The 26218-nt window shown below is 53.7% G+C and overlaps 9 protein-coding genes across 9 annotated transcripts; 6 read left to right on the top strand and 3 right to left on the bottom strand.

Annotated features, from left to right (window-relative positions):
* The first annotated feature begins 41 nt into the window (after positions 1–41).
* On the top strand, positions 42–2000 carry CAOG_09186 (hypothetical protein). The gene is made up of 3 exons (XM_011272601.1): positions 42–946; positions 1057–1435; positions 1528–2000. Exons 1-3 carry the CDS (start codon positions 74–76, stop codon positions 1662–1664), a joined length of 1389 nt encoding a protein of 462 aa, XP_011270903.1. The 5' UTR covers positions 42–73; the 3' UTR covers positions 1665–2000.
* CAOG_09185 (hypothetical protein) lies at positions 1965–5487 on the top strand. Its single transcript, XM_011272600.1, has 8 exons — positions 1965–3156; positions 3281–3439; positions 3542–3702; positions 3799–4079; positions 4184–4555; positions 4658–4829; positions 4929–5188; positions 5283–5487. The coding sequence occupies exons 1-8, from the start codon at positions 2081–2083 to the stop codon at positions 5418–5420; spliced, it is 2619 nt and encodes an 872-aa protein (XP_011270902.1). The 5' UTR covers positions 1965–2080; the 3' UTR covers positions 5421–5487.
* CAOG_08222 (mitogen-activated protein kinase 1) lies at positions 5402–8448 on the bottom strand. The gene is made up of 6 exons (XM_004342428.2): positions 8300–8448; positions 6259–6995; positions 6044–6153; positions 5876–5942; positions 5732–5788; positions 5402–5632 (listed from the first exon to the last, which is right to left on the bottom strand). The coding sequence occupies exons 1-6, from the start codon at positions 8437–8439 to the stop codon at positions 5625–5627; spliced, it is 1119 nt and encodes a 372-aa protein (XP_004342477.2). The 5' UTR covers positions 8440–8448; the 3' UTR covers positions 5402–5624.
* A 107-nt stretch (positions 8449–8555) lies between these two features.
* CAOG_08221 (hypothetical protein) lies at positions 8556–11826 on the top strand. Its single transcript, XM_004342427.2, has 5 exons — positions 8556–9121; positions 9308–9449; positions 9551–9698; positions 9817–9948; positions 10027–11826. The coding sequence occupies exons 1-5, from the start codon at positions 8584–8586 to the stop codon at positions 11743–11745; spliced, it is 2679 nt and encodes an 892-aa protein (XP_004342476.2). The 5' UTR covers positions 8556–8583; the 3' UTR covers positions 11746–11826.
* On the bottom strand, positions 11779–13773 carry CAOG_08220 (threonine synthase-like protein). The gene is made up of 2 exons (XM_004342426.2): positions 13472–13773; positions 11779–13166 (listed from the first exon to the last, which is right to left on the bottom strand). The coding sequence occupies exons 1-2, from the start codon at positions 13719–13721 to the stop codon at positions 11857–11859; spliced, it is 1560 nt and encodes a 519-aa protein (XP_004342475.2). The 5' UTR covers positions 13722–13773; the 3' UTR covers positions 11779–11856.
* On the top strand, positions 13714–15758 carry CAOG_08219 (alanyl-tRNA synthetase). The gene is made up of 4 exons (XM_004342425.2): positions 13714–14077; positions 14241–14487; positions 14640–14925; positions 15011–15758. Exons 1-4 carry the CDS (start codon positions 13960–13962, stop codon positions 15623–15625), a joined length of 1266 nt encoding a protein of 421 aa, XP_004342474.2. The 5' UTR covers positions 13714–13959; the 3' UTR covers positions 15626–15758.
* Positions 15759–17418: 1660 nt separating this feature from the next.
* CAOG_09184 (hypothetical protein) lies at positions 17419–20385 on the top strand. Its single transcript, XM_011272599.1, has 3 exons — positions 17419–19125; positions 19280–19387; positions 19497–20385. Exons 1-3 carry the CDS (start codon positions 17764–17766, stop codon positions 20031–20033), a joined length of 2007 nt encoding a protein of 668 aa, XP_011270901.1. The 5' UTR covers positions 17419–17763; the 3' UTR covers positions 20034–20385.
* Positions 20386–20482: 97 nt separating this feature from the next.
* On the top strand, positions 20483–21888 carry CAOG_09183 (hypothetical protein; the record flags this gene model as incomplete). The annotated part of the gene is made up of 2 exons (XM_011272598.1): positions 20483–20696; positions 20936–21888. The coding sequence occupies 2 exons, from the start codon at positions 20483–20485 to the stop codon at positions 21886–21888; spliced, it is 1167 nt and encodes a 388-aa protein (XP_011270900.1).
* Positions 21889–22075: 187 nt separating this feature from the next.
* CAOG_08217 (hypothetical protein) lies at positions 22076–26166 on the bottom strand. Its single transcript, XM_004342423.2, has 10 exons — positions 25949–26166; positions 25768–25854; positions 25271–25658; positions 24970–25175; positions 24554–24869; positions 24173–24467; positions 23873–24048; positions 23690–23781; positions 22830–23559; positions 22076–22730 (listed from the first exon to the last, which is right to left on the bottom strand). The coding sequence occupies exons 1-10, from the start codon at positions 26086–26088 to the stop codon at positions 22668–22670; spliced, it is 2493 nt and encodes an 830-aa protein (XP_004342472.1). The 5' UTR covers positions 26089–26166; the 3' UTR covers positions 22076–22667.
* Positions 26167–26218: the final 52 nt, after the last annotated feature.

Raw genomic sequence — 26218 nt, 5'->3', positions numbered from 1 at the left:
AGCGACCATTCCGGGAAATCTGAGCACAACTCAGTCCCAATCCTACAAACAAACAAACAAACAAATCTCAGAGATGCACGTCGTTCTGCACTTTGACGTCAACAAGACGGTCGTGATGGACGACGCTGCTGGATCCAAGGACTTTATTGACATCCTGAACGAGGTCCTGGCCGAGTCGTGCTGGGGCCGAGTGGCATTGAACGGACGGGGAGCACCGACTTCTGCCGATCCTGCGACTGATCCCGCGCCGCCAGCGAGCTCACCCAAGCGCAAGTCAAGCAGGACGGAATCCATGGCCAAAGCGGCGGAGGTGGCGCCGGTCGCATCGACGTGGACAATCTTGGCAGATTGCGAGATTCAATCCGAGTCACCAGAGCCAGACAATCCGGCCGTCATGAATTACAGCGACTATGTCCACAAGATCCTGTATCCAATGAGCGAGATCAGGAAGGACGACGCGTCGCCGCAGGATTTCGAGGCACAGCTCGCAGACACCAAGGCGACCAAGCTCAAGCGCGCGGAACTGATCACCAGATTCACGCAGAGGGGCCAGCCGGGCCATGCACTCGCCAGCAAGATTGAAGAGCTCGATGCTGCGCTGACGGCGTCGGCATCGTCATCGTCGTTGTCCCCGGAGAGCGATGCAACGGCCCCTCGCAGAATCACCCGCAAGCGAGCGCACGAACCCGAGCGCTACGTGCTCGTCCCTGCGTTCCTGGATCTGCTCGTGTTTCTTGACAAGCATCGTCTGTTCCATAGCCAGGCTCCCGCTGAGTTGGACGCCGGCGGCAACGATCCAAGAGGCACAACATTTAGCATTGCGTTTCGCACGTTCGGCGACGACATTCAGCGCATCATTCAAGACTTGAATCGCTTTTGCGAAGGCCGCCATCCCATGTATCCGCAGGTCCGATTGGATGGGTCGAATGGTTCTGCGGACTTACGGGTAAAGCAGTGCTCGTTCTGGAAGCACACTAGCACAACATTTTTTTGATTGTTTGCACGATAACTAACTTTTGTGCCCAATTGTGTTTTTTTTTTGGGGGGGGGGGGTAGATCCTGAATAATGACGCGGTCGGCTGCTTTTATCGATGCGGACCATCGTCGGATGACTCGTATCTGATTCAGGGCACGATCGAAAAGCCACCGCGGATGGCAGCGGGCATCCAACATTACGCTGACAACCATCCCGGCTTGCCAGTGATCCAAGGATTTGCGGCGATTCATGCGGCGATTGGCGCGCTAGTATGCACGCATTCATGCATTGCGCTGCGTGACTACTTTGAGTGGTGGAGCGCGAACAGAGAGAGTATTAGCTCGGGCAAGCTGTTGCTGGTTGGCGACGACTTGCCGTTCGAAAGCATGTTTTTCGATGACAATTTCCGTGACGACGAGAAAGGCCATATCAAGAACATTGTTGATGTTCGAGACATGGGTGAGTAGCGTGAGATGTTGATGCGACTGAAACGCCTTACGCGATTGTTCGTTGACTGTGTTTTCAATGTAACCGTTTCTTTGCGAAAACAGCAACCGAGGAGGCCGTTCACGTCTCAGAGAGCATCAACCGCCACGTATTTACGGTCAAGCCGTTCGGAGTGATTACCGACCGCCGTTACTTTATCCGCCGCGTCTGCCAGCGTTTCGACCTGACGAACGTTGCGTGAATGGCTCTGCTTCGAGTCTTGACCCTGAGCATGGCCTGCATCACGAGTTAGGAGTTAGGTGTGCCAAGAAATGGATGCTCAAGTATCTTTTTAACTTACGAGGATAGTGAAGCATGAGGACGGCGGGAGGAGGGGGGGGGGAAGGGTTTCAAGGCCGGCCCCCTTTTGCCAGCCTGCATTATACTCCTTGTACTTGTCCCCTCTCAATGCCAACCCTTGTCTCCTTCTCGCAGTACCGTATTACAGTATTAATCCCCCCCCCCTCCCTGCCGTCCTCTTTGTTGTTTGTCTGAAATTCTCAGTCCCAACTCCTAAATCCACCCCACTTCGTCCACTCTTTTGTTTTTTTTTAAAATTCTTATTGAATCTTCCTTCCTGTTTTGCTTTATTGCATTCTTTGCTTTTATTGCGACACTATGGACGACAGCGCTGCGCCAACGCGGTACCATTGGAGCCAGTTTGACAATGAGCGCCGAGCGTCGCGTTCGAGCCTACCGACCGCCGCCGCCACCATCACAGCTCCCATGAGCACACGGCCAGCATCCCCACCGCCGAGCGGCAGTGGCAGTGGCAGTGGCAGTGGCAGTGGCAGTGGCAGTGGCAGTGGCAGTGCGACGGGCGGCCCGTTGCTCGCTCTGCCGCCATCGTCGTCCCAGTCTCCTCAAGCTCAGTCCAGTCCGCCGTCCTCCCGCGGGCAAGACGAAAGTTACTCAAGACACTACCGCGAGTCGCGTGAGGATGACCGCGACCGCGAGCGAGACCGACATCGAGGCGCTTCGGGGCGATCGTTCCAGTCGCAGTCCCAAGCTCAGGCGGATTACCGCTTGCGGAGCCACCACGCGTCATCATCAGGGCATGGGCATGGGTACTACAGCTCATCCGAGTCATCGCAGGCGCAGGACTACGGACGGAACGGGAGGTACAGCCGGCCAAGCGACCAATCGTCGTCGTATTACTCGAGATCTGCTCCGTTGCTGGCACATCCAGGCAGCAGCAGCAGCAGCAGAGATGCTGGTTCACGAGGCCATGATGGCTATTACAATCACCGCGGGAGCGGCAGCGGCAGCGGCAGTGGCGAGTCTTATGCGGACAGGCGAAGCGATCGAGACGACCGACCCCATCATCGCTCATCCAGTTCGAGTTACTCGAGTTACTCGGGTTCCTCGCATGACTCGAATCATGACGACCGACATCGCGATGCTGGATCTCGTGACTGGGACGGCGACAATGCCAAAGCTCATCATAATCATCATCAGCAGCAGCAGCAGCAGCAGCGAGGAAGCAAACGACCTGCATCCCCACCGTCCGCTGCTGGTGGTTTGCTGGGTGCTCCTGCCGGCCCGCGATTTACTACAATCGACGACATGTCCACTCCCACCGAGCGAGCCAACAAGCGGATCCGAACGGATCTGCCAAGCCTCCTTCCACCGCCTGTTCCGATTTCGACCGGTCGCCATTTGATGAGCAATCCAAGTCACGGCGAGGAGAGAAGGTACGTTGTCTCGCTCCGGAATGTCGCTCTACTTGTTCAGCCTGACAATCATCTCACCGTGTCTCCGGCTTTTTTTTTTTTTTTTTTTTTTTTTTTTGTTTGTTTGTTCATTTGCACTGTACAGCAACGAACCACCATCCATTCTCCCCTTTGAAGAGTTTCGAGCGCAATATTGCCCTTCCTTGTCGCTGGACGAGGCCCGCGACAGTCACGATACCTATGTCCTTGAGATGGAACGTGGCTTGATTGTGGACTTTTTCGATCAGCATTGGTCGGAGCCATGGTAAACGATCATCATTTGGCCCCGTGCAAGACATTCTGTTCGCCGCGTTGTGTTTTGTGAGACCTGACTTTGGCATTCTTGCTTGCCCCTGATTGCCTGTAGGTTCCAGGAAAAGTACAACCCTGTCGTCAAGGAGCAGCTTGCCGCGGCTCGTCTGGAAGAATGCGAGTTGAAAGCGACGCGCTTGTTCGAAGACGAGCGATTCAGCACTCTTCAACTCACAAAGGAGCATGGGTCCACTGCCGCTGCTCTTCTAGACACAGGTGCAGTGTCTATTGCTCTGAGTTTCATTGTTCCGGTGCTGTCGACTGACCCAACTTTTTTTTTTTTTTTTTTTTTTTGGGGGGGGGGTTTCTCAGTCGAAACGGCCTGGGATGATACTCTTCTGAAGCGCAACGAAGCGGCTCGTCGGACGCCATCGCACGAGCCGCCAAGTTCGGAGGAGAGTTCCGATCTGGCGGCACCACAGGCAATGGTCGAATCGAGCGAATTGAGCGACGCGAGCGAGTCTGCCGCGGCCGTTCCATCCGGCGAGATCATCTCCAGTGCGCGACTCGACTCAGAAAGTGACACACCACGTACACTGCAGCTATTCGTCGTCTCCATTGCACCACACATTTCGCGCGCGGAGGTCGAGAAGGTGACCATGTTGTCTCGACATTGTCATTGAATGCATTTTGCCCTGTTGAGTTTGTTTCTTTCGACTTACATCATTATTCCATGTTTTTTTTTCGCTGCGCTCAGCTCTGCCGATATGTTCCAGGCTACATCCGGCTTCAGTTGTCTTCGGCAACATCCGCAAAGCGCTTCCATCGACTTGGCTGGCTTTCATTCGCGCTCTCCACAGACCTTCTGGCTGCTCAGAGTCGGCTGAACAACACCATGTTTGGCGAATTCAAATTGATTGTACGAGATGCCAAGTCGTATCATCTGAGAACGCGCTACCAGCCAGGCCCGCTTGCGATTGACGCGGCTCGGGCTCGCACCCTCTTGCCGATTATTCGTCGGTTGATGACCTACTTTGATGAGCAAGTGGGGATGACCGCAGAAGCAGCGCGCCGCGAAGCTTTGCACGCCGGCGATGCCGAGACCATGGAAGAAGCAGAGCTTTTGGCGGTGTGTGGATGCTTTGCGTTTTTTTTATTAGCCTGCCGGCTCGCTGTTGTTTCTTTTCCCGCCTGGCTGACCTCGTTGTCTTTTTTGGTTGTGCTCTGATAGTGTTTGGACAAATGCGTTCTGTACTTGCGGGCGACTCATCACTACTGCGCGTTCTGCTCGGCCTCGTTCGATTCGTGCGAAGATCTTGAGCGGCGTTGCGGCGCTGTGCATTTGCGCGATGCTTACCCTGACACGGTCCTGCCCGCAGTCACGACGACCATGCCTCGCGAAGGTGAGCGCGTGGCATGCGAATCGCCAGTGTGTCTGTTTTTGATGTTCGCGTTGCCAAACTGTTCTCACACTCGCGAGGGCATTGTTGCTCGTCGATTAGGCGCGGACTACTTGACATGGCTGGCTCGCGGAGCAGAAATGCGAATGCGCACGCACGAGCTCGACGCGGGTCGAGTGGAAAGGATTGGCTTGCGAAATGCAGATCGTGATGCGGCCAACTTTATGAACAGTACTGTTGTACGTCTCAAGGATGACCGAGTGCGGTGCGGTATTTGCCAAGTCACTTTCAAAGGGCAAGAGTTTATTGAAAAGCACATTACGACCCGCCACACGCCTGCCATGATTGCTGCGTCGAACAAGGTAAGCAACCTTCTTATTTGTTTTGTGCACGAGATTGGTTTTGTTTTGGCCATGAAAGGCAGCATCGAAACCTCATTGTTTCTTGCTCCTCTAGGCAAGCACTTTCAACAATTTCGTTCGAGACGAACAACGGTCGATGGTCGGCACCAGGTTTGTTCCCCCGAGCTTGACCAAGCTTCAAATGCGTACCGGCACCAGCAGCCGTCAAGTTGTCAGCTATCATGATTTGTGATGCGAATTTAGAGCAATCCGATTTGGTTTTGTTTTTGAACAAAACAAATCACATTGAAGAAAACACACACAGCAAGACCAATAGGCAGGAATTAAAGTCCCAGTCGGGACCAGAAATATGAAAACGACCCCGCGAGAGCAAACCGTAGCATTCAAAGAGAATTGCTACAACCCGAAAACACGGGGGCACGAAGACGCTCTAGGCTTATTGAGCTGTGACAGTACCAAAGAGCGAACAGGAGTCAGTGTTTTCATGCATCATACCCGAAATATCGGCAACGCCAAACACCAAAGCACCATTCGTCAACCAACCTGAAGGAGCGCCGCTTCGTGCTGCATGGAAGTTGAGCATTTCCTGGAACATCAATTCTGTTGTCGTGCGACCACAGTCAAAGTAAGTTGCCAAGCAATAAGTCGAGCCGCTACGACCGCAGGAACAAGAAATGCTTGCCGTACCTTTTAGCACTTCTTTTGAGCAGGTTTCAGACTCCAAATCAACGTTAACCGGTCGCTCAGCAACAGGCTATCAAAGCACCACGACACAGCAGAGTTGAGTCACCATCCAGCAACCCCCTACTAGCGCAACAGTCGGCAGACACAATATGTTTGGTTATGTGTTGTTACCTCGTCGGTGGGATCGTAGTACTGCTCAAGGTAGGGGTGAGCCAGAGCATCCTCGATTGTGATGCGCTTTGTCGGGTTGAATGTCAGGAGCTTGTCAAGGAGATCAAGTGCTAAAGTCACACGAGACAACAAAACCACCACAGGTTGTTGAGCAAGTGCTCAAGTTCATAAACCCCCCTCCCACCCCCACTACCCCAGAAGCGATTTCTTTTTACCCTGGGGATTGGCGCTAACAAAGAGCGACTCCCACGGAACCTTGAGCTTGCCAGGAAGGGACTGGATGTAGGCAAGAGCCTTCTCGTTGCCAATGCAATCGAGATCGTCGGAGGCTGGAGTACCGACAATGTTGAGGATGAGCGTGAGCTGGTTGAGGTAGTGCTTGCCGGGGAAGAGCGGTCGTCCACCGAGCATCTCGGCGAGGATGCAACCAACCGACCATGTGTCGATAGAGTTGGTGTAGGCCTTGCTGCTGAGCATAATCTCGGGGGCGCGGTACCAGCGGGTGGCCACGTACTCGGTGAGGAGGCCGGCATGGTCCTTGGTGGGGTCGGCGACGCGGGCGAGGCCGAAATCGCAAATCTTGAGGTCGCAGTTGGTGTTGAGCAGCAAGTTGCTGGGCTTGAGGTCGCGGTGCAGGACGTTGGCCGAATGAATGTACTTGAGGCCGCGCAGAATCTGGTAGGTAAAGTAGCAAATGTGGTCGTTGCTGAGCGTCTGCGTCTTGAGCAGCTTGTACAAGTCCGTCTCCATGAGCTCCTGCACAATGTAGACATCCTTGAACGCCTCGAGAGACGGTGCGCGGATGAAATCAATGATGGCGATAATGTTCTCGTGGTGGAAGCTAGTCAGGATGCGAATCTCGCGCAGTGTTCGCTGGCAGTACGTCTGGTGCTCGAACGGGCTGATCTTCTTGATGGCGACGCGCGAGTTGTTGGTTGTGTCCAATGCGGATCTGCATGATCAGCACAAGTGAGGAAACAAAACATTTCAGAAGTGAGATTTGGAGAACAAGATTTTTTTTTTTTTTTTTTTTTTGGGTTTTCAGTCCGATTCACACAGTCACCAGTGCAAATACTCGTATCGTTGTTTTTTTTTTCTCATCTTCAGAGATCAGCTCTAACTTTGCCAAACATTCCAACATCAACAAGTGTTTCAACAGTCCGAGCTCGCACACGAACTCTTTTTGGTGCGTTTCGCTTTTTCAAAAACGTCGTGATGTGCACGGTCGAGTCCCATCGACGTACGACACTTCAGAGCTCCAAATGAATCATAGCTACAGTTGTTGTCCGAACCACCCCCTCAAACTCATCAAAGAGATACCTCAAACACATAAGGAACTCACAAGAAACACAAATTGCCGTCTCAGAACTCTGCGCTTCAAAAACAATCAATCCTTCCCTGTCTCTCTCTCTCTCTCTCTCTCTCTCTCTCTCTCTCTCTCTCTCTCTCTCTCTTCATGCCATGAAACATCACTGAAACCACTGAAGAACAATCCACAATCCATACGTCCGTCGCTCACTCGAAAGCGAACAAACTGCAGAACAAAAAAAAAAAAGAAAGAAAAAAAGCATCAAAGAGCGAATAATTCAAAAAAAGAAAAAAAATTCATCTCGTTTTTTTTTTTTTTTTTTTTTTTTTTGCCAATGCAAAATCCAGCCAAATTAAATAAAAAAATCGAATTTTTTAAAACAATCCAAAGCGGTTCGACTTTTTCTTGTTTGCTGTTTGTTTCGCTGACGTTCAGTCGTTCGTTCGCTTGCTGGCGTTTTCAAGCTTGTTCGCGTGTTTGCGTGTTGCTTTGGGTTTTGGCTTCTGTGGACGCTTCGACAGCCGATGAAAACGGGGGCGGGGGGGGGAGTATGTGTCACTGCTGCGAAAGCGGTTCCATGGAATAAAAAAAAAATCGGGGGCGCGCTTCGTTCCAGTCCACACACTGTCGCTCGGAGACGGAGGCGGGGGGGGGGGTAAGATTGGGCACCCCGGTTGCGAAAATGCTCAAACCCAGTGTGCAATGAGAGAATGGTGCGCCGTGGTGCAGCAGCAGAACCAGCGACCGGACTTCAACCATTCAACAAGAAAAAAAAAAAAAAAAAAAAAAAGTCCATCCCAAAATGCGGGCGGTAATCATTGAGTACCATCGATGCTTAGCAAAGCGTATGCGACATTGCCGCTTTCATACGCTCGACGCTCACTAATCCGCTTTTTTGTTCTGATTTTTTTTTTTTTTTTTTCAGTCAGAAATGCAAGAGAACGTACGCGACCATGCCATAGGCGCCCTCGCCAATGTAGATCAGATCCTTGTAGCGCGGAGCAACCTCGAATGTCTGGTTTCGCACGAGTTCGCCGCCCATTCGCAACAATGTCAGAAAACGATTGAAAAAATGAAAGACTGGCATACAAAAAAGGGAAGTCTGTCTTCTGAGACGATCGGAAAACATCCACCAAAAAAAAAAAATAGTCGGCTTCAGAAGAACTGTTCAACCGTTGTTCCGTTCGCAACAGAGTCCAATACCAGGTTCAATGGAGGAATATGCTGTTCAATGCACTTCCAATTGAAAAGAGCTCAGTCATTTTTACAATCTCGTTTCAAAGACCACCCATTGATGAAGCCGTGGTCTGCAACGTACCGCGTCCACTCGACAGCAACGCGACCATCCGACACTGCTGTGCCGATGGACACCACCACAGCGGACGGCGCGACTGCTGCTCTGATGACTGAGCAGCCACCCAGCCAAGCGGCTGCGAGTGATGACGCAAAGCCGACGCTTCTGGAAGCGGCTCACCATCATCAGATCCAGCCAACCGCCGCTTCCAAGATGGGGTTCCCGGCATCGCACTTGGACGGCTCGATGCTGCTCCGCGGCGATCGTGTGCGCTTGCCGCAGTCGGCGATGGAGCAGCTCGCTGCGAGTGGCCAGCTGGGAACGCGCACGCGGCCGCTCATGCTGCTGGCTGCCGCAACGCCGCGCGCACTGCAGCTGGCTCTTGCAGACAAGAAGCAAGACACCCAAGCAACTGGTGGCAGCAACAAGGTCGTCGCGTGTGGCGTCCTCGATTTCGGTGCAGACAACGGCCAAGGTAACAAAACAGTCCCAAACGATGCGAATTTCGCTCAGAAGTTTAAAATCTCCGTGCTTCTCGAACAACCAGCAGCGATCTGAGTGCGCCAAAGAGTGTCCAGTATGCTCACTGCGTACGAATTCCCACTTCCCTGATTTTTTTTTTTTTTTTTTTTTTTTTGTTTTGATGTCAAACAACAAACAGCCGACCTTCCGCGATGGATGGAACAAGCACTGCAACTCCAACACGGAGACTCCATCTCGTTCGTCGTCGCAGAGCTGCCTCGAGCGGAAAGCTGCGAAATTCAAGCATGCGACTTGGCGTTTTATCGACTCCAAGACCAAAGGTACAGTGTGATTTGGATGTCGAAAACAAAAGGCGAAAATCAGTCGACACGACACGCTCGTGCTCACCACTCATCCACCCTTTTGGCAAACAATATTTCAGGGCTGCACTTGAATCTGCACTCATGACCCAGTGCACAACATTGACGAAGGGCGAGCGCATTCGTGTCGAGTACGAAGGGAGACTGCACACCCTGTTTGTCGTGGATTTGCTGCCAGCCGATCGATGCTGCGTTGTGGACACGGACGTCGTGAGTTACCAGAAGTTTACATCCATCTTCCCCGCTGCTTGCTGACGAAAATTCTTGCTTGCGTCAACATGCTCACCATTCTCAACACCCAACACTCCAATCTTTCTGCAACTCACAGGAAGTGAAAATTTTGCGGCCAGCCATCCCCGACCCTGACGCAGCTCAGCTCGATCAAGCTGGGCCAACAGAATTGCTTATTGGTGGCAATGTTTCCCTGAATATTTCCTCAACACACTTTACCTATCTTCAAGTGAGTGTTTGTTGCAGCGGTGATGAAGGAGGCAATTTTTGCATGTTCTAAAACGTTGTCCATCATCCTTGGTGACAGTTCCGCGTCGACGCTGCTGATGCAACGGTGCAAATTGGATGTGCAGCGGTTGCTGAGGACTTTGAGGCGTACATTGCACGAGTGACAGGATCCACTCCGTCTCCAACGCGAGATTGCCATTTGCTCGCGCCAGACCACGACCGACTCTCGGCGGCGACCTTCACAATCAAGGCTTCAGCTCACCCGGACGCCATTGTTCGAACTGGCCCGTACATGCTTGGGCTGCGCGCATTGACTGCTGCGCCTTGCATTGTTCAGATCACTTACGACGTTGCGCCGACGCCGGATGGTCCCGCAGCAGCCGTTGCTGACGCAAGCGATCGCGTTGTTTGCAAAAATTGTCACCAGGCCGTTCCGGCTGCTCGGCTTGCACTGCACACTGCATACTGCGAGCGCAACAACATTGCATGCTCGACTTGTGGCAAGGCATATCTGCGAGCGCAGCCTGCGCAACACCAGCATTGCACCATCTGCCAAGAGCTGAGCACCTCCGATGCTGAAAGTGCCAAGCACATGCTTTTGCGACACACTCCCATGCCATGCACCCGATGCTCAGCAGTGTCCTTGCCGATGGCAGAGCTCCAAGAGCACCATCGTACCGACTGCACGGAGCGCATGGTGACTTGTCGCTATTGCCACAACTTGGTCCGTGCTGGTGCTCCTGCAACCGACCTTCATGCCCGTTACCGTGGTCTGACCGAGCACGAAAGCTATTGTGCCGGAAAGACAGAGACCTGCCCCGATTGCCGGCGTCCCGTCAAGTTGCGCGACTGGGATTCTCACCGTCAGGTGCACGAGTTTGATCGCAACCAGCGCAATGGCACTGCCTTGAGTGCGAGCAACAGCACTGGGAGCAACTCTGGCAGCAGTGGCAGCAATGGCAGCAGCGGCAGTAGAAACACTCCGTCCTTCTCCTGGACGTCACCCACCGATCCGGCAGTTGTGCGGGCGCAGGCAGACCGTGCCCGCGCGCGTCTGTTTGGCCAGATTGATCCAGAGTTTGCAGGCACCGCGTCAGCATTTGGACAGCATGACGATGATGATGCGGAGGCAATCATCCGAACAATGCAGTCCGCCTCCGACCAACAGGAGCGACTTGTTCGCGAGCAACAACAGCTGGAAGCTTCCATCAAAGCACGGGCGCGCCCGATCAAGCCTGTGCTCTGCGACAATTATCACTGCATGAATGTACTCCCATCCTCCTCGTCAACGGCGGCAACTGGAGGTGACGCCATCGCTGCCGCCATTGCGAGCGGCACAGGACTTTGCCAAACGTGCTACAACATCCTCGCCACCGTCGACGCGACCATCACACCCGAGCCGACGGCTGTGCTGCGTGCCTTGTTCAAGTTATCCTTCTTGCGCATGACTCAGCCTTGTCCATGTGCATCCTGCGTCGCCCTCCCGCGCTGCTGCACTGTGCACGACTTGTGGGCGAAGACGGACGGCTCGGCCACGGCTTGTGCCGCTGCAGCGCTGGAACTCGCTCGAAAGGCGTTCGACCCGGCGTACACGTCTACTTGCGATAAAATTTCCTCCTTCCGCTATTTAATCTGCGTGGATCCCGGCATGGAGGAGCAGTACCAGCGCGCTTGCGCCCTCGCACAGCTTGCGGGTGTTGGTTTGCCATGGGCGTCCTATGCCCTTCGGCTTCACAGCAATCCCGACCGTGCAGCCATGTTTTTGTTGGATTCCGCTCCTCAGTTTGCAAAAGTTTGATGCGCGGGCACTCACGTGCTGCTCGAGGATTTTGGAAACTTTGTATCTTTTACGCACAATGTAATCCATTTGTTTTAGCAATGCTGTATGGCAGACAAGTAACACTTTTGGCTAGGCCGCCAACCGCTCATCAATCGCCACAATCCGCTTGCGAAGCATGTCCTCCCAATCGTCTCCTTGACGCATTCGCAGGGTGCCCTCAGGCAGGGCCGTGTCGAGGTTGTTTTCGTTGGCTAGAGTGCCTGAGGGGTCATCGCGGTCGAGCGCCTGACGCATGGACGGGGGAAGCGGCACGGGTTTGCCAATAATCTTGACAATGCTGTCACTGAACTTTGCAGGCGTTGCGGTGGCCATGCACACGACGGGAATGGCCGGTGAGCTGCTACGCACCCGTCCCGCATGAACAGCATGGACGCCGATGGCCGTGTGCGGATCCAACACGTAGCTGCCATTCGTGCTGTCGTACACCTGTCGAATGGTGTCGGTCACATCGTTGTCATTGGCAGCGTGCGAGCTCAGACCAGCGCGAAGCGAGGCGAGCAGCGGTTCGGGAATGGTGGCCGAGCCTGTGTGCTCAAACTGCGTCCAGAACTTGGTCACCAACTCGTGGTCGCGATTGCTGGCGAGATAGAGAATGCGCTCAAGGTTGTACGGCACCTGAATATCCATCGAGGGAGCGAGCGACACGACCACATTTCCAGCCAGGGAAAACACGCCCGTGGTGAGCGCGCGGTGCACAATGTCGTTCTGGTTGACGGCAGCTACCATCTTGATGGGCAGACCCATTTGGCGCGCAAGCATGCCCGAGGCAATGTTTCCGCACGCGCCGGTTGGCACGACGACCGAAACCTCGGGCAACTGGGCAAGAGCTGACGCGGGCACGGCACGCAGATAGGCAAAGAAAAAGTGCACCACTTGCATCATAATGCGGGTCCAGTTGACAGAGTTGATCGAGCAGAGGCGGTGGCGGGCGCTGAATTCGCGATCGTTCAAAACGTTTCGAATCGGCACGTCCAGGTCATCCGATGAGCCATCCACTGCGTAGACATGCACGTTTGGCTCACGCACAAGTGCCATCTGCAGCATTTGCACGCGGCTGATTCGGCCTTCGGGGAAGAGCACGACAATGTCAACACTCGTGTTGCCCCGCACCGAGTCGATGGCGGCCGAGCCCGTGTCGCCGGACGTTCCAACAACAATCGTGCGATGCTCACCCGTACGTGACAGGTAATGCTCGAGCAATCGGCCAAGCAGCGACAAGGCCAAATCCTTGAACGCGCCCGTTGGTCCATGCCACATTTCGGCCACCAGCACTTGCTGTGGAGCTCCGCCCGTGCTCGCGTTCTGCGGCAACATCAACGGCACCACCGGCAAGACATTTTCCGGGTTGTCAAACTTTGCAAAGCACGCATCGAGGATGTCTGTCGTGAGTGAAACAAACGACAAAAACCAAAACAAAAAGCAAAAACAAAAAACAAAAAACCCGGGTGAGTCAAATAGCAACATATTGCAAACTCTATGCCTTAGCATGCCTAGTATTATTGGATGGAAGGGAGTTGGAATTGTGCTGAGAACGCAATGCGGAGCATTTCCATCCCAAAAAGCGAACAAGCAACAAAAATGCTCCGCTTTTGCTTTTTCCCAACATCTGCGGAGACAAAGGGGGGGAGCACAGGACGAGATTGAGGAATGAATGAACGGGGAGGGGGGGTTGGACTGGATGTACCGTGGAGGGCGGCGACGGGGAGCGCGGCTTGATCTGCTGGGTTTGTGAGGAAGAGCGGCAAAATCTGCTTGGCGAGTCCGACGTAGCTCAGCGACTGCCACGCGGCGAGGTCGCTCGCAGTGATGGTCGGGATGTGCTGCGGCATGAACAGACCGCCGTCGGACGCGTAGCCGGATAGCACGGTCGTCTCAAAGCTCGCGAGGCCAGACGCCGGGCGCACAGCGCTCGCTCGCGTCGATACAAAGGCCATTCTTCCTGTGGTTGACTATTTGCAAAAGAACAAGAGTGGATGATGAATAAGCAAGACTTAGACTGGAAGGATGTCCATATCATAAATGCTGAACACTGTTGTTGGTGATCTCAGTTGTTCACTGGCAGTCTTTTTTGTTTCAATTCCAGCCCTTCACAGTAGTGTGTAGTGGACACCATTCAGCCCCACACAGTTACCTGATTCATTTTCATTTTCATTCCTCCACCATCCGCAATCAATGTCTGCTGGAAATCTGGCTTGCCAGCGCGATTCGTACCTGCGCGAGCTCCACACGACCGTCGCGACGTGCACTCCAGCGGCCGACGGACTCTTCCACGTCACGTTTGAAGACACTGGTACGTCGACAATCCATTTCAGCATGTTCGCATTGGGGATGAAAGTGGTTTTGTGTTCTGAGCCAACAAAATCTCAGAATGGTAAACCAAATTTTGCCCACCATCCCTGTTCACCCAACTCACGGTGCTTGCATTTTGGGCGTTTGGGGCATTGTTGCAACAGTGCTGTTCCCTGAGGGCGGAGGCCAGCCGCACGACACTGGAAGCGTCAATGGCACGGTAGCAGTGGTCGCCGTGGTTCGCAAGGGCGCAGTCGCCGTCCACCACACGCAATCGCCGCTCGAGCCAGGCACGCCGGCGCACCAGACAGTGGACTGGAAGCGTCGCTGGGATCACATGCAGCAGCACTCGGCGCAGCACCTCATCACTGCGGTCGCGTCAGACCAGTTTGGCCTCAAAACCACTTCATGGTAAGCCAGCTGCCCCTCATTCACTCATTCACAGACATACGATCAAGCACCACTCGAGCAGCAGTCCAAATGTTGTTCATCTCGTTTTCTGATGGGTCATGATGGAACTCACAATGACCGAAACAAACCGAAAACACAACTTCACTTCCCAGGTCGCTCGGCGCTACAAAGTCGACAATCGATCTTGTCGGAGAACGGCCGCTTACCGACGAAGTCATGCAGCAGCTCGAAGACAAGGTCAATGAAATCATCGCGGAAGGTCGAGATGTGGTTGCAACCACGTATCAGCCAAACTCGCCCGAGCTGATGGCCGTGCGCTCGCGAGGACTGCCCGAAGACGTGCTGGCTAGCGGTGCGGCGATCCGTGTGGTCTCGATTGGTGGGCTGGACGTCAACACTTGTTGCGGCACGCATGTCAAGTCGACTGCTCATCTGCAGGTAAGAGAAGCGAGCAAGCAAAATGCAGAGTGTGTCCGACAAATTTGTCTCCCATCTTGTGTTTGTTGTTCGTTTGCCTCTCCAGACCGTCAAGCTGCTGCACACTGAAGCGTCTCGCGGTGGAAGCAGGCTGCACTTTGTTGCAGGCGAGCGAACGCGCGCACTGCTCGGCGCCATGTACTCGGACATGCGTACCCTGGGCAAATCCTTTACTTGCGGACTGGAGCTGGTGGTCGACCGAGCAGAGGGCGCGATCAAGACGAGCAAAATGCTTGGGCGTCAGGTCAAAGCCCTGCTCAAGGAGGCGGCAGAATCTGCAGCCAAACAGCTGGCAGAGGAAGCCCAGCAGCGAACGGAGGCAGCCTCTGGATCGGCTGTGGTCGTCGTCCACCATCATCGCGACGAGGCAGACCAGGACTATCTGCTCACCGTCGCGTCTCCGCTGGCCACGTTGCCGATCGTTGCGTTTCTCAGCATCACCCCTCCACAGGAAGGGTCGACGCCCAGCTACGAGGGCCAGTTCTTGCTTGTCGGCGCCAACGAGCAGCATGTCGCTGCTGCTGCTTCTGCCGTTTCTGTCATTGTTGACGGCAAGGGTGGCGGCAAGAAAGGGCGCTTCCAAGGCAAGGCTAAGCAGCTGACGCCTGCCAACCGTGCAGCTGCTGTTGCTGCGATTGACGCTGCCATCCGAGCACTTTGATGCGGGGGAGTGGGGAGATTTTTTTGCGTGCTGGATGATGATGATGATGGTGCTGCCATTCAAGTTCAATCAATACAGATGCCCGCTCTGATTTGCTTGAGGTGTTGGATCGGCGTTTCGAGTTTCGGTGCCATTTTTCAATGCTTCCTTTGGTTTGGTTGTCCATCTCATCTCAGACTCTCTTTTTCCTCCTTCTTTCCTTTTGTTATTTGTTTCTTTTCATTTCTTTCCTTTTCCATTTGTTTCTCATTTTTTTTTCCCGTCCTTTTCTTTCCATTTGGGTTGATTGTTTTTTCTCCTGAGCCAATTGCTCTGCACTGCACTGCACTGCCACGCCGCTCAGCTCCAAATCCGAGGCACACACCCAACTGCCCCCCCCCCGTGTTGACAAAGGTGCGCGTTTCCACAGCGATCCTGCAATTGGCAGCGCGCGCGAGCCATTCGTTTTTTTTTATCCCCTTATTATTATTTTTTTTTTTGTATTTTTTCTTACCTTTTCGCGCCTCCAACCGTCAACAGACAACTTTGTTCCCTCGACAAACTCAACGCCTCACGCACAGAGTCCACAAGCTCAAGACTCAAGAACCATCGACACGCAAAGACACACACGCAAAGAGCACACACCCCTCGCACGCACGCACGCACGGATCATGGAAGGAGGCTGCGCGAGTCGGATGCAAGTCGCGCGCAAGGCAGGCACCGCCCAGACTACTCTGCCGCCACCAGCCTGCTCCAGCCAAACCAGCGGCAGCGAGCACCGCCACTCGCCCAGCAGCATCACCAGCAGCAGCAGCAGCAGCAGCACTGGTATGAGCAGCAGCAGTGTGAGCAGTGGTGTGAACCAGCAAGCAGAAGCAGAAACAGCAATGTTCACTGCCAGCCCCATTGCCAATCAATGGCGCGCAACCGCCAGTCCGCTCGACATCCCCGACGGCCACGCCACCCACGACACTGTCATGGCTACTGCACCCAGCTTCGACGTAGGCTGGAGCGACAGCGACCGCGACGGACTGGCAGCCGCAGCGTCGCCGGTAGGACGGAGCGCGGGAAACACTGCTTCTCGTAAATTTGAATTTGGCGCGCAAAAAACCGTTTCTATTGCCTTTTCCGGTCCGAGTTTGTCGAGTGTCGCACGGTCGCCGCGGCTGCACTCCTGCGAGGCTGCGATGCCGGCCGTCCGTGGCGACGATGGCGATGACGACGAGGACAACGAGGACGAGGCTGGTGCTGCGACTGCTGCTCCCTGGAGGGCTGGTCTGGTGAACGGGTCTCGATCTTGTGATCCGCCTGTGACCCGCCTCGCAACAACCAGCGTTTCCCAACAGGAAGACGAAAATGCCAAATCAAGCAATTCGAGTAAATCACTCCACATTCTGCAAGACCCTAATCTGGCGTCCAACCAACAAGAAATCAACAACACGACCTCAAGACCAGCCGCGGCAGCCACTTTGCCGATGCCGACAAGCAGTCTCTCTGTTGCTGCTGCTGCTGCCAATGGTGGTATTCGAGCGCATGCAGTAGGAGTCATGTCGCCCGCGCGCAGCAACCACCGCAATCCGTCGACTCCGCAGAAACTGGCCTCGTCTGCGAACGCCCAGCGATTTGTCGCCAATCGTAACGCTGCATCGCACGCAGCTCGCTTGCTGTTTGACGTCTCCATTGACAGGGACGCGTCGAGTGTTGCTCTTCACTCGCCGAGTACCACCACCACCACCACCATCAGCATGAAGGGAATCACCAATTCGCAACGCAGTCAGGTATCAACGAGCCCCCGTTTGACCCACCCAGAGCAACAGCAGCAACAGCAACAACAACAGCAGCAACAACCGAGCTGCAACACCCCGCACCGATCGCCGCGGAATGCTCGGCGGCTCGAGTTTGCGGCATCGCCCTTCGCTGGCATTCCAGTCGCATCCACCATCTCAGAACGCCCAGCAGAGGCAACGCTGACGGCGCTATTCCGAGCGACGGGCGTACCCAGTATTGAGATTTCGTCACCGCTCGAGCCGAGCGCGGCCACTCCAACTCGACGAGCTAGCTACGAACACTTGCAGTCAAACTCGCTCGCTTCGCTGCGGCAATCGGGCTTGTCCCCACGGCAGCGAACCTGCTCGGAGGGCGACGCATCGCCAACCCTCATGCGATCCACCAATCTCTTTGCATTCCAAGACCTCTCACCGCCTGGCGGGCAGCTCTTTCGCCACAAGCGTGGCATTGCCGACCTGGATGATCCCGCCGATGACTCTGCTCCTTTGCACTCTGAGACACTGAAGCGTCCTCGCATGCTGCCTCACAGCAGCACCCCGAGCAGCCCCACCGCTACCCAGCCACTTCCCGACATCACCGTCTCCATGGACAGCGACGAGCCAGTCGTCGTCAACGGACTGCCCTCTCCCATCAGCCCGTTTATTCCGCCCTCGCCAATGCCAACGCGTCAACTGCGATCCAGCATCCATCCAGATGGAGGCTTTGTTCTGGCGGAGCCCTTAACGGACAGCACTGTCGACAGGCAGAGCTTTCGCAACCAGTCCTGGCTCGCCAGACCGTCTGGTGAGGCCCTTGCCTTGCTTGCTGCGTCAGGTTCGTCGACACTGGCGATTGGCGCATCTCCTCGGGTGCCCACGTTTGCCACCCAGAGCCGCTTTCCTCACTTGCGCCAAAACTCGGTCGAGCCCGGCGCAAGCCGTTCTCGCCTACAGGATGACTTTTCTCAGAAGGAATTGATCGGCTCCGGCGAGTTTGGCACAGTCTATCGTTGCGTCAACAACTTTGATGGCATGCCATACGCCATCAAGAAGCTCAACCACAACATAAGGTCTGTGGCGGACTCGCGCTCGCACCAAAAGGAGGTTTGGGCTCACTCGATTATGGGCACCAACCGCCACGTTGTGCGCTACTATGGCGCATGGCCAGAGAACAATTCCATTTACATCCAGAACGAGTATTGCGACCAGGGCAATCTTGAAAACGTCGAGCACGAGTTTTCAGAGCCTGAACTCCGCGACATGCTGCGTCAGCTCGTCAGTGGCCTTCGTCACATGCATCAGCACGGCCTTGCCCATCTAGACATCAAGCCGGCCAACATTTTCCTTTCAAACGAGAGCGTGATTGACGAGGAATGGGCCTTTAAAGAAGATGTGCCGTTTCTTGGCCGGTCTGGCAACCGCAGCAGGAGCAGCAGCAGCAGCCACGGCTACAACAATAACAACAACAATATCAACAACCTCACCAGCAACAGCAGCAATAACAACGGCACACAAACAAACCCTTACAACAGACCCATTATCAGTTTGCGTCGTGCTTCAACCACCATCCGTGAGCGTACCGTCTACAAGCTTGGCGATCTTGGTCACGTTGCCTCGATCCAGTCACCGGATGGGAGCGATGTCGAGGAGGGCGATCGTTGCTACATGGCGAAGGAGCTGCTCCATGAGCCGGTCGACGTGTCCCAGCTGCAAAAGGGCGACATTTTCTCCTTGGGGATTGTGTTATATGAATTGGTGAGTTGCGAATGGTTTGCGATCAGGTCGCGAGGGAGGGAGGGAGGAAGGGAGGGGGGGGATTACGGGAAATGGATTGTTTGTTCTAATCTTCTGTTGGTTTACGAAAAACCAAAAAAAAAAAAAAAAAAAAAAAAAAAAAAAAAAAAAACAGGGTACGGGCACCAAGCCTCCACCAAACGGCGACGATTGGCAGGCCCTGCGAACAGGCAAGGTTCCCGAGATTCCGCGTTTCAGCAAGACCATGAACGATTTGATGCGAGTAAGTTTCACTTTTTGTTTTTCGCCCTTCGCTTTGACAAGCTGCATCCAAGAAACTGGAGTGATGGAATTCTTACGTCTGGGCTGGGTGCTTGGTTCCCTCTGTGCAGCACATGCTCCATCCAGATCCTCGCCAGCGCCCATCGTGCACAGATCTTGTGAAACAGCTCGATCTCGCTCTTCCGGGGAAATCAACGTCTCTTGCCGTTTCTTTGAAGCAGACCCGCACACAGCTCGAACTGGAGCTTGAGCAAGAGCGCAACAAGGTGTCGCAAGGTCTGTTGGAGCTTGAGCAAGAACGCAACAAAGTGTCCGAGCTGAAGCGTCAGCTGGATGATGCTCAGCTTCAGCTCGAGCGCGATCATGAACAGCTTCAGTCTTTGACTGCACCGGCTTCTAATCCTCCCTCGTCGGGGACCCACGCTGCACCGGCGAGCGGGCCTGCTCCTATGAACGATGGGACCACCGGGACCACCAGTGAAAACCCTCAAACGATTCGCGCTGAAGCCGTCAAGCCGGTGGAGTTCGATTTTAGGCGACCTATTCTGTTGCCACCACTTGCACCCCGAGACATGAATGGGAACCAAGTGTCGCGTGCAACACTCAACAAGCGGGCTGCCTTTTTGCGCTCACAAAGCTTTGCCTGAGCCTTTCTTTTTTTTTCTCTCTCTTCGTTTGTCCAGGTTGTCTTGTATCATCATCATCATCCTCGTCACCATGCTGGCTAGTCCATCGAGATTCCAGCTGTTGAAGCGCAACGTTCGCGGCCGGTCTGCGAGTTGCTTGTATTGTTTTTCGTATTTCTTTCTTTTCTTTTCTTTTTTTCCCCCCTATGTAATCTGCTCGTCTCCTCGTTCTGCTTTTATCTTTCTTTCTCCCTTTTGGCTTTTTGGTTGACAAAGCCGGTGTTTATCTGTGTGTGTCTTTCTCTCGCTTCGATGGTTGTAACAAAGCTTATTGTATTGCTCCATAAAACAGTACAGCACTTGCGCATTACTCTCAATCTTTTCCCATGTGCATCTTTGTTCACGCCAATGTTTGACACTGTTTGTCTTCAGTCTCTCTTCTTTTCTCAGAACTTTTTGTTTTTTCACTCATGGATCAGTCCATTGACTGGGTGCTGAATGCACTGCTTCCGACGCCCGCCCACGTCGGCGAGATGGTCCTTTCTGGTCTTGGCACTGTCATCACGCAGCCCATGCTGGTCACCAAGACGCTCGTCATGCATCGCTACGAGCCCGTTGCCCCCGTCGCAGCGAGCGATCTGCTTGGCCGCCCCGTTCTCAAGCTGCCCAACGGCTTCACCTATGGTACAAACAAAATCTCTACCATAAGAACACTTTACAAGAAACCCTTTGCAACGAGTTTGCTTTGGGGTTTGATTGGAGTTTTCGCTTGTCTTGGCATTGCCGTTCACTTCACTCACTTCGTCTTCCCTCTGTATTTGACTGGACACTTTGGTATACGTCGGAAAAACCTCGTCGGTCGACTCGCACTCTGGAAACGTCTATATTTTGCCATGGTTTTTGTCATTCCATCTGAAACGCAGCGCGATGGATTTGGAAGACACACGGCGTGAAAACCTTGTTCACCGGTCTCGGAGCGACGTTTACGTCCAACTTGGCGGGAGAAGTCGCCGGACGCATGCTTGGTAAAGTGCTCGCGCCGTTCTTGGAGGTCAAGCCATTCCGCTCGACCGTGTCGCCTCTGGTGGCGGATGACTACCTGAAGCGTGTTCGCGCTGGCGAGCTCGAGCCCGTCTTCTCACCGCTGCCCACCACCTTCGGCGAGCATCTCGTTCGCTTTGGCAAGGCTTGGACGATGCGCATGGCTACCATGATGCTGCGTGTGGCGATCAGCTATCCGGCTGCCGTCGTGCGCGCCCGTATGATTGCCCAGATTGCTGGCGGCGAGACCATCTACACTGGCACCGTGCAGTCGCTCGTGCACATTGCTCGCCGCGAGGGATTCTGTGGCCTGTTTGCTGGCTTGCAGCCATCGCTGCTGTCGAACGCGTATCTGGTCACGGCGGGTCTGATTGTTCCGTACGTCTTGGAGTGCATCGCCGAACGTCGTGACATTGCCGCACGTCAGCAGCGTCGTGACCAAGCGCGTCATCATCACGGCGGCGACGGCGACGAGGACGAAGAGGTCGAATTGAACGAGCACGATGGTGACCTGGACGAAGACGACGACCACCTTTCTCAGGAAGAGCTCCAGGAATTGCACTTCCAGTTCCTGGCCGGCGAGCAAACCCGTCGTTTGTACTTTGTGGCCATCGAGTACCTCACACAGCCACTCGGCTTTGCGCTCAGCCTTGTTTCCAGCACAATGAAGCTTGCAGGCAGCGAGCTCGCCCTCGCGCCCAAGCCTCGTCCTGCCACATGGCAAGAGTGCTGGCGCAGCTTGAGCGCCGAAGGCTGGACTGCTGCTGGTCTTTTGCGCGGCAACAACTTGGTATGGCGCACCATTCCTGTGGCTCCAAGCACAGCCACCTTCTGACAGCGGACATACCCGAGGTGTTTGTTTGATTGAACGACTTTCATTTCTTGAATTGAAACAAAAACACAAGAAAAAAAACAAAAATCGCTGTTCGGCCAGTTTGCGTTTGTTTGTTGTTTTGCAATGTCTGAAAACCAAAACAAGCCGAGGTCACAGCCGCCCAGTAAAAGTTGACTTGAACATCACAAAGTAGTAAAGTTTATGAAAGCACAAACAGATGCAAAAAAAAAAAAACAACAAAGCAATCAATCCAATGCTTCATTCACAGGCGAACGAAGTGCCAACAACGATAAACAGCTGGAGCACTGAAAGAGTCCAAGCCCAACCAGGGGGTAATGGTGGTGGTGGTGGTGGCGGCGACAAAACAAAACAAAAGACGAGCAAGGACAAAAAACCCAAAGAAAGAAAAGAGGTACATGAGATGACGAGGTTGAACGTCGAAAATAAGTGACAAAAAGGAGAACAAGGACACAATACATGCTCTGGAAAATAATTCACACAGGCATGGCAAACACAAAAAACCCACACAAACAAAATATGACAAGCACAACCACACAAACAGGAAAAGACGAAGACAAATAGGAAAGAGAGAGAGAGAAAGAGAGGAGACAAAACGGAGGGATTAGCTTTTGAAGAAATTGGGAAAAGAAGTGAGCTCGAACAGCAGTTCCAGCGGGCTAAGAAAGATACGGAAAAAAAAAGAAGGGCGAATAAAAGCAAAAATCTAGGAGAAACCCATCCTGCTCGAACGCGCAGGCCAAGTACAATGAAGAATATTATTAGCACTCGGACGTGGTGGGTTCGTCCTCCTCGTCCGCGTTGGAAGCAGCAGCTCCGTTAACCTGAACAAACAAACAAAAGAGAGAGAGAGAAACAAACGCGAGTCAGCAACAGAGGTTCACCACACAATCCACGACACACAAGCCAAAATGAATGCTTACGGGCTCGGAAGCGAGCTCTTGAGGCTGCTTAACAACATCAGCCCACGACTTTTGCTCAGCCACAGGCTCGGATTCGGCAGAGACAGGAGCTTCTTGAGCTTCAACAACAGCCTCCTCGGCGTGCTTCTCCTCAGCGTGTTCTTCCTCGGCGTGCTCCTCCTCAGCGGGCTCCTCCTCAGCAGAGGTAGCGGCGGCGGCAGCAAGAACAATGTGCGAAGGCAAAGTCTCGATGCCGACATCGAGCGATGCACCCTCGCTTTCGGGGACAGTTTCTTGTACGTGCGTGTCGTCCGACTCGTCCTCAGCTGGAGTTGTGTCCAACAGCAGGACTTGGGACGGAGCAGGCGCCTCAGTTGCCGCCGCCGGCTCCGGCTTGAACTGCTCAAAACCGCTCCACTCCTCGCCAGACGAAATGGCGTGGACATTCTCTGACGAAAAAGCACGTGCGCGCTCACGCATCTTTGGCTCGGCTTCGTCATTCTCTGCAGGCGAAAGCGGAGGCATGATGCGAATGCTCTCGTCCTCGTCGCCAGAGCTCTTGCCCTCAGAGTCATCGTCTTCCTCATCTTCCTCATCGTGCTCGTCCTCCTCCTCATCGTCGTCGTCGTCATCGTCGTCATCATCGCCAAACGACGGCCGTGCTCGGTTGAACGCAAGCGAGCCAGGTTCGCGGTCGTCGGGGTCGTATTGGGTGACGTTTCCGAAGGGATCTTGCATGCCATACACTTGACTGCGGAGGGTGAAAGTATTTAAAAGAAAGATTGAAGGGTAAGCAAGAGAAGGCATGACAACATCAAAGTCAAGAGGGAAAAAAAGGAGAAAAAAAAAAACAAAAAAAAAAAAAAAAACAGATAACGTACTGCTCGTCATCATCGTCATCGTCGCCGTTGAACTGCGCGCTGTGATGCTGCTGCTCAATTGATTGTTGATCAATGAGGTAGTGTGAGAAGGCCTAACGCGAGAAGAGCGAAAAAAAAACCCAAGTCAGCATGACAAAGCAAAACAAACCAAACAAACAAAACGGCGTGCGCTCGTCAACATACCGATTGGGTGTTGTCGTCATCGCCCATGTGTTGCTCGAGGAAATCGTCCTCATCGCTGTCGTCCAGAGCGGAGGGCCGCGGGCCACCAAGCTCTCGGCTATTGAGATGGTTGAGCTGGGCCAGTGGGCCTTCGGTAAAGGCATTCCAAGCAGCCAGGGTTTCGGCAGTAATGACGTCTACAATGAGGACAACGCAAGCAAGAAAAAGTCCAACATAGCAAAGGAAAAAAAAAAAAAAAGGTGAGTGCATGAAAATGAAGTAGAGTCGGCGGCGACATCAGCACATGGCGCGAATCGTTACCAGGAATGCTGCTACGATCTTCTTTCAAGGACTCGGAGACAATGTTGGCAATGCTGGTCAAGTGACCCATAAAGCCTTGTCGGTTGTGCTTCAGAACACTGCCGTTATCGAGCAGGTTGGCCGAGAAACCATCGATAATGCGTTGGAGGACGCGGCCTTGGTCGAGCGCGGCAACAAGCAGCTGCTCAAACTCGTTTCGCTCAGTCGAGGACGGTTGCGGAGTGAAAATGGCACGGATAATGTCCTCAACAAGTGCGTGCAGGAAGTTGTTCCATTGGAATTCAAAGAAAAGGTCCTGCAAAACAGAAAAAAAAAGTGTAAGTCTGCAGTCGCTCCAACACCAAAATCGATCATCCCACCAGCAACAGTACACTCTCTCACCAAGACAGTGTCAAGGGCTTTGCATTCGGCAAGAGCCTTGTATGCATCAGCATTGCTGGAGCGGAAGAGCATCGCCAGGAAGCGGACAATCTTCAGGCGAGTGGCGCCAAAGGGACGCTGAAGCACGCCCGACGTGAGCTTGAGGGGCTGTGCGTCGGCCAAAGAAGCCTGATCGAGGAGCATGGCATGCAAGTCCTTGATGCGAGGAATAACGTATGACAGAACGCGCGCGGGTTCCAAGGCCTGCCGTCCTTCAGCAGCCTCAGCCTCCATGGACGTGGGTGAGCCTGATCGGGGCTCTTCAACAGATTGGGGCCTGAAAGCATGGCGAAAAATGGGGAGAGGGGAGAGGGGAAAGGGCGGTGAGCAATGATGAAGTTCCAATAAAAGAAAAAAAAACTGTGCAAAAGACATACGTTTCACGGTCGTGGTCGACAATGTTGAGAATAACGGTAAGGCCATGAATCAGCGACGACGAGCTGGTCATCATGACATCCAACAGCAGATGGATGTTGGCTTCCTCTTGCAACATGCCAATGAGCTCGACTGGTGGGGCCGAGAAGTTCGGATCGTGGCAAGCTTGAATCATCTCGACAATCACACCAGAAGCGTTGGTGTGGACCTACAAGCAAGCAAAAAAAAGTACAAGCACAGGCACAAAGAAAAATGAGATGTGCTGCACGATCGCCAAAGCCCAAAATCCCTGCAGAGACTCACGTCGTCGGAATACTTGGCGTCCAAAAGCTCAATCAACCGCTCAATAAAACGCTCCTCCTGCAGCCAGTGCAAAGACGTCTCCTTCTCGGGCTGGTCCTGGGCGACGGCAATCAGGATCAACAAATCCTTGATGGCGGACGTGCCGATGTGCGAGAGCAGCTTGTCGAGCATCTTGGGCTGCTTTTGAACAAACTCGAGGGTTTCGGCAGGCTTCTTCAAGAGCAGAGTGGAGGCAACCTTGACAAAGAACGAGGCGAGAAGCGGGTTGAGGGGCGCGGGTTGGTCCAAAAAGTTCCACAACGTCTCAAGCAGGCTTTGCTGTTGCGTAATGCCATCGCAGATGGCCCAGACTTCTGCCGAGATGATTTCGGCCGCAAGGCTCGGGTATCTATCAAGAGGGAGGAGATAAAAGCAAAAGAGGAGAGCAAAGAAAATAAAATAATCAGAAACTGTCAAAGATTGATGCAGAGCACACGCAATTATCGCCTCAGACATACTTGTACTGTTCACGCTCGTCCAGAGCCTCGTCAGGCTGGTTCACGGTGTACTTGATGAGCTGCTCAAGAACTTCGGGCGTGGCAAAGCTGGATAAAACAAAGACAATCGGAAACAGTTGGCAATCAACATTTGCTGAAGCATTTGCAGCCCACGAGCTCGACAAGCAAAGCGTTTGGTTACTATTCAATGAGACGCTTGTTGTTGGACTTGGTCTCTTGCAAGACGTCCTCCTCGTCAAGCAGGTTCTCCAGCGTGAAGACATGGCGGTCGAGGATTTTCTCGACGGCCGACTGTGCGTGGAAACCAAACTTCCAGAACATGGCTGATCAGAAGCGCTGGCGTCTGTGTTTGGGCGGGGGGTTTTCTGCGATGGGAGAAAGGATGGAGACAGAAAGGGTCCATTCAAAACGAGGAGAGTTGAGGTGAGTGACATGACTTGCACAGTGTGTC

The sequence above is a fragment of the Capsaspora owczarzaki genome (genome assembly GCF_000151315.2).
Source record: "Capsaspora owczarzaki ATCC 30864 unplaced genomic scaffold supercont2.18, whole genome shotgun sequence".
NCBI classification, from domain to species: domain Eukaryota; class Filasterea; order Ministeriida; family Capsasporidae; genus Capsaspora; species Capsaspora owczarzaki.
The sequence above is the reverse complement of the archived record's forward strand: the minus strand, read 5'-3'. Positions and strand labels throughout refer to the sequence as shown.

Coding starts and splice junctions, on each gene's coding strand:
- CAOG_09186 (XM_011272601.1), top strand. CDS start 74: ATGCACGTCGTTCTGCACTTTGACGTCAACAAGACGGTCGTGATGGAC. Junction 947..1,056: donor ATGGTTCTGCGGACTTACGG/GTAAAGCAGTGC, acceptor GGGGGGGGGTAG/ATCCTGAATAATGACGCGGT. Junction 1,436..1,527: donor TGTTGATGTTCGAGACATGG/GTGAGTAGCGTG, acceptor TTGCGAAAACAG/CAACCGAGGAGGCCGTTCAC.
- CAOG_09185 (XM_011272600.1), top strand. CDS start 2,081: ATGGACGACAGCGCTGCGCCAACGCGGTACCATTGGAGCCAGTTTGAC. Junction 3,703..3,798: donor CGCTGCTCTTCTAGACACAG/GTGCAGTGTCTA, acceptor GGGGTTTCTCAG/TCGAAACGGCCTGGGATGAT. Junction 4,556..4,657: donor AAGAAGCAGAGCTTTTGGCG/GTGTGTGGATGC, acceptor GTGCTCTGATAG/TGTTTGGACAAATGCGTTCT.
- CAOG_08222 (XM_004342428.2), bottom strand. CDS start 8,439: ATGCCAGTCTTTCATTTTTTCAATCGTTTTCTGACATTGTTGCGAATG. Junction 6,154..6,258: donor TGTTAGCGCCAATCCCCAGG/GTAAAAAGAAAT, acceptor GTGTGACTTTAG/CACTTGATCTCCTTGACAAG. Junction 5,943..6,043: donor ACTACGATCCCACCGACGAG/GTAACAACACAT, acceptor GTGCTTTGATAG/CCTGTTGCTGAGCGACCGGT.
- CAOG_08221 (XM_004342427.2), top strand. CDS start 8,584: ATGCACTTCCAATTGAAAAGAGCTCAGTCATTTTTACAATCTCGTTTC. Junction 9,122..9,307: donor CGGTGCAGACAACGGCCAAG/GTAACAAAACAG, acceptor AACAACAAACAG/CCGACCTTCCGCGATGGATG. Junction 9,699..9,816: donor GCGTTGTGGACACGGACGTC/GTGAGTTACCAG, acceptor TGCAACTCACAG/GAAGTGAAAATTTTGCGGCC.
- CAOG_08220 (XM_004342426.2), bottom strand. CDS start 13,721: ATGGCCTTTGTATCGACGCGAGCGAGCGCTGTGCGCCCGGCGTCTGGC. Junction 13,167..13,471: donor CCCCGTCGCCGCCCTCCACG/GTACATCCAGTC, acceptor CACTCACGACAG/ACATCCTCGATGCGTGCTTT.
- CAOG_08219 (XM_004342425.2), top strand. CDS start 13,960: ATGTCTGCTGGAAATCTGGCTTGCCAGCGCGATTCGTACCTGCGCGAG. Junction 14,078..14,240: donor CGTCACGTTTGAAGACACTG/GTACGTCGACAA, acceptor TTGTTGCAACAG/TGCTGTTCCCTGAGGGCGGA. Junction 14,488..14,639: donor GGCCTCAAAACCACTTCATG/GTAAGCCAGCTG, acceptor TTCACTTCCCAG/GTCGCTCGGCGCTACAAAGT.
- CAOG_09184 (XM_011272599.1), top strand. CDS start 17,764: ATGCGATCCACCAATCTCTTTGCATTCCAAGACCTCTCACCGCCTGGC. Junction 19,126..19,279: donor GGATTGTGTTATATGAATTG/GTGAGTTGCGAA, acceptor AAAAAAAAACAG/GGTACGGGCACCAAGCCTCC. Junction 19,388..19,496: donor CCATGAACGATTTGATGCGA/GTAAGTTTCACT, acceptor CCCTCTGTGCAG/CACATGCTCCATCCAGATCC.
- CAOG_08217 (XM_004342423.2), bottom strand. CDS start 26,088: ATGTTCTGGAAGTTTGGTTTCCACGCACAGTCGGCCGTCGAGAAAATC. Junction 24,468..24,553: donor AAGCCCTTGACACTGTCTTG/GTGAGAGAGTGT, acceptor TCTGTTTTGCAG/GACCTTTTCTTTGAATTCCA. Junction 24,049..24,172: donor AGATCGTAGCAGCATTCCTG/GTAACGATTCGC, acceptor TCCTCATTGTAG/ACGTCATTACTGCCGAAACC.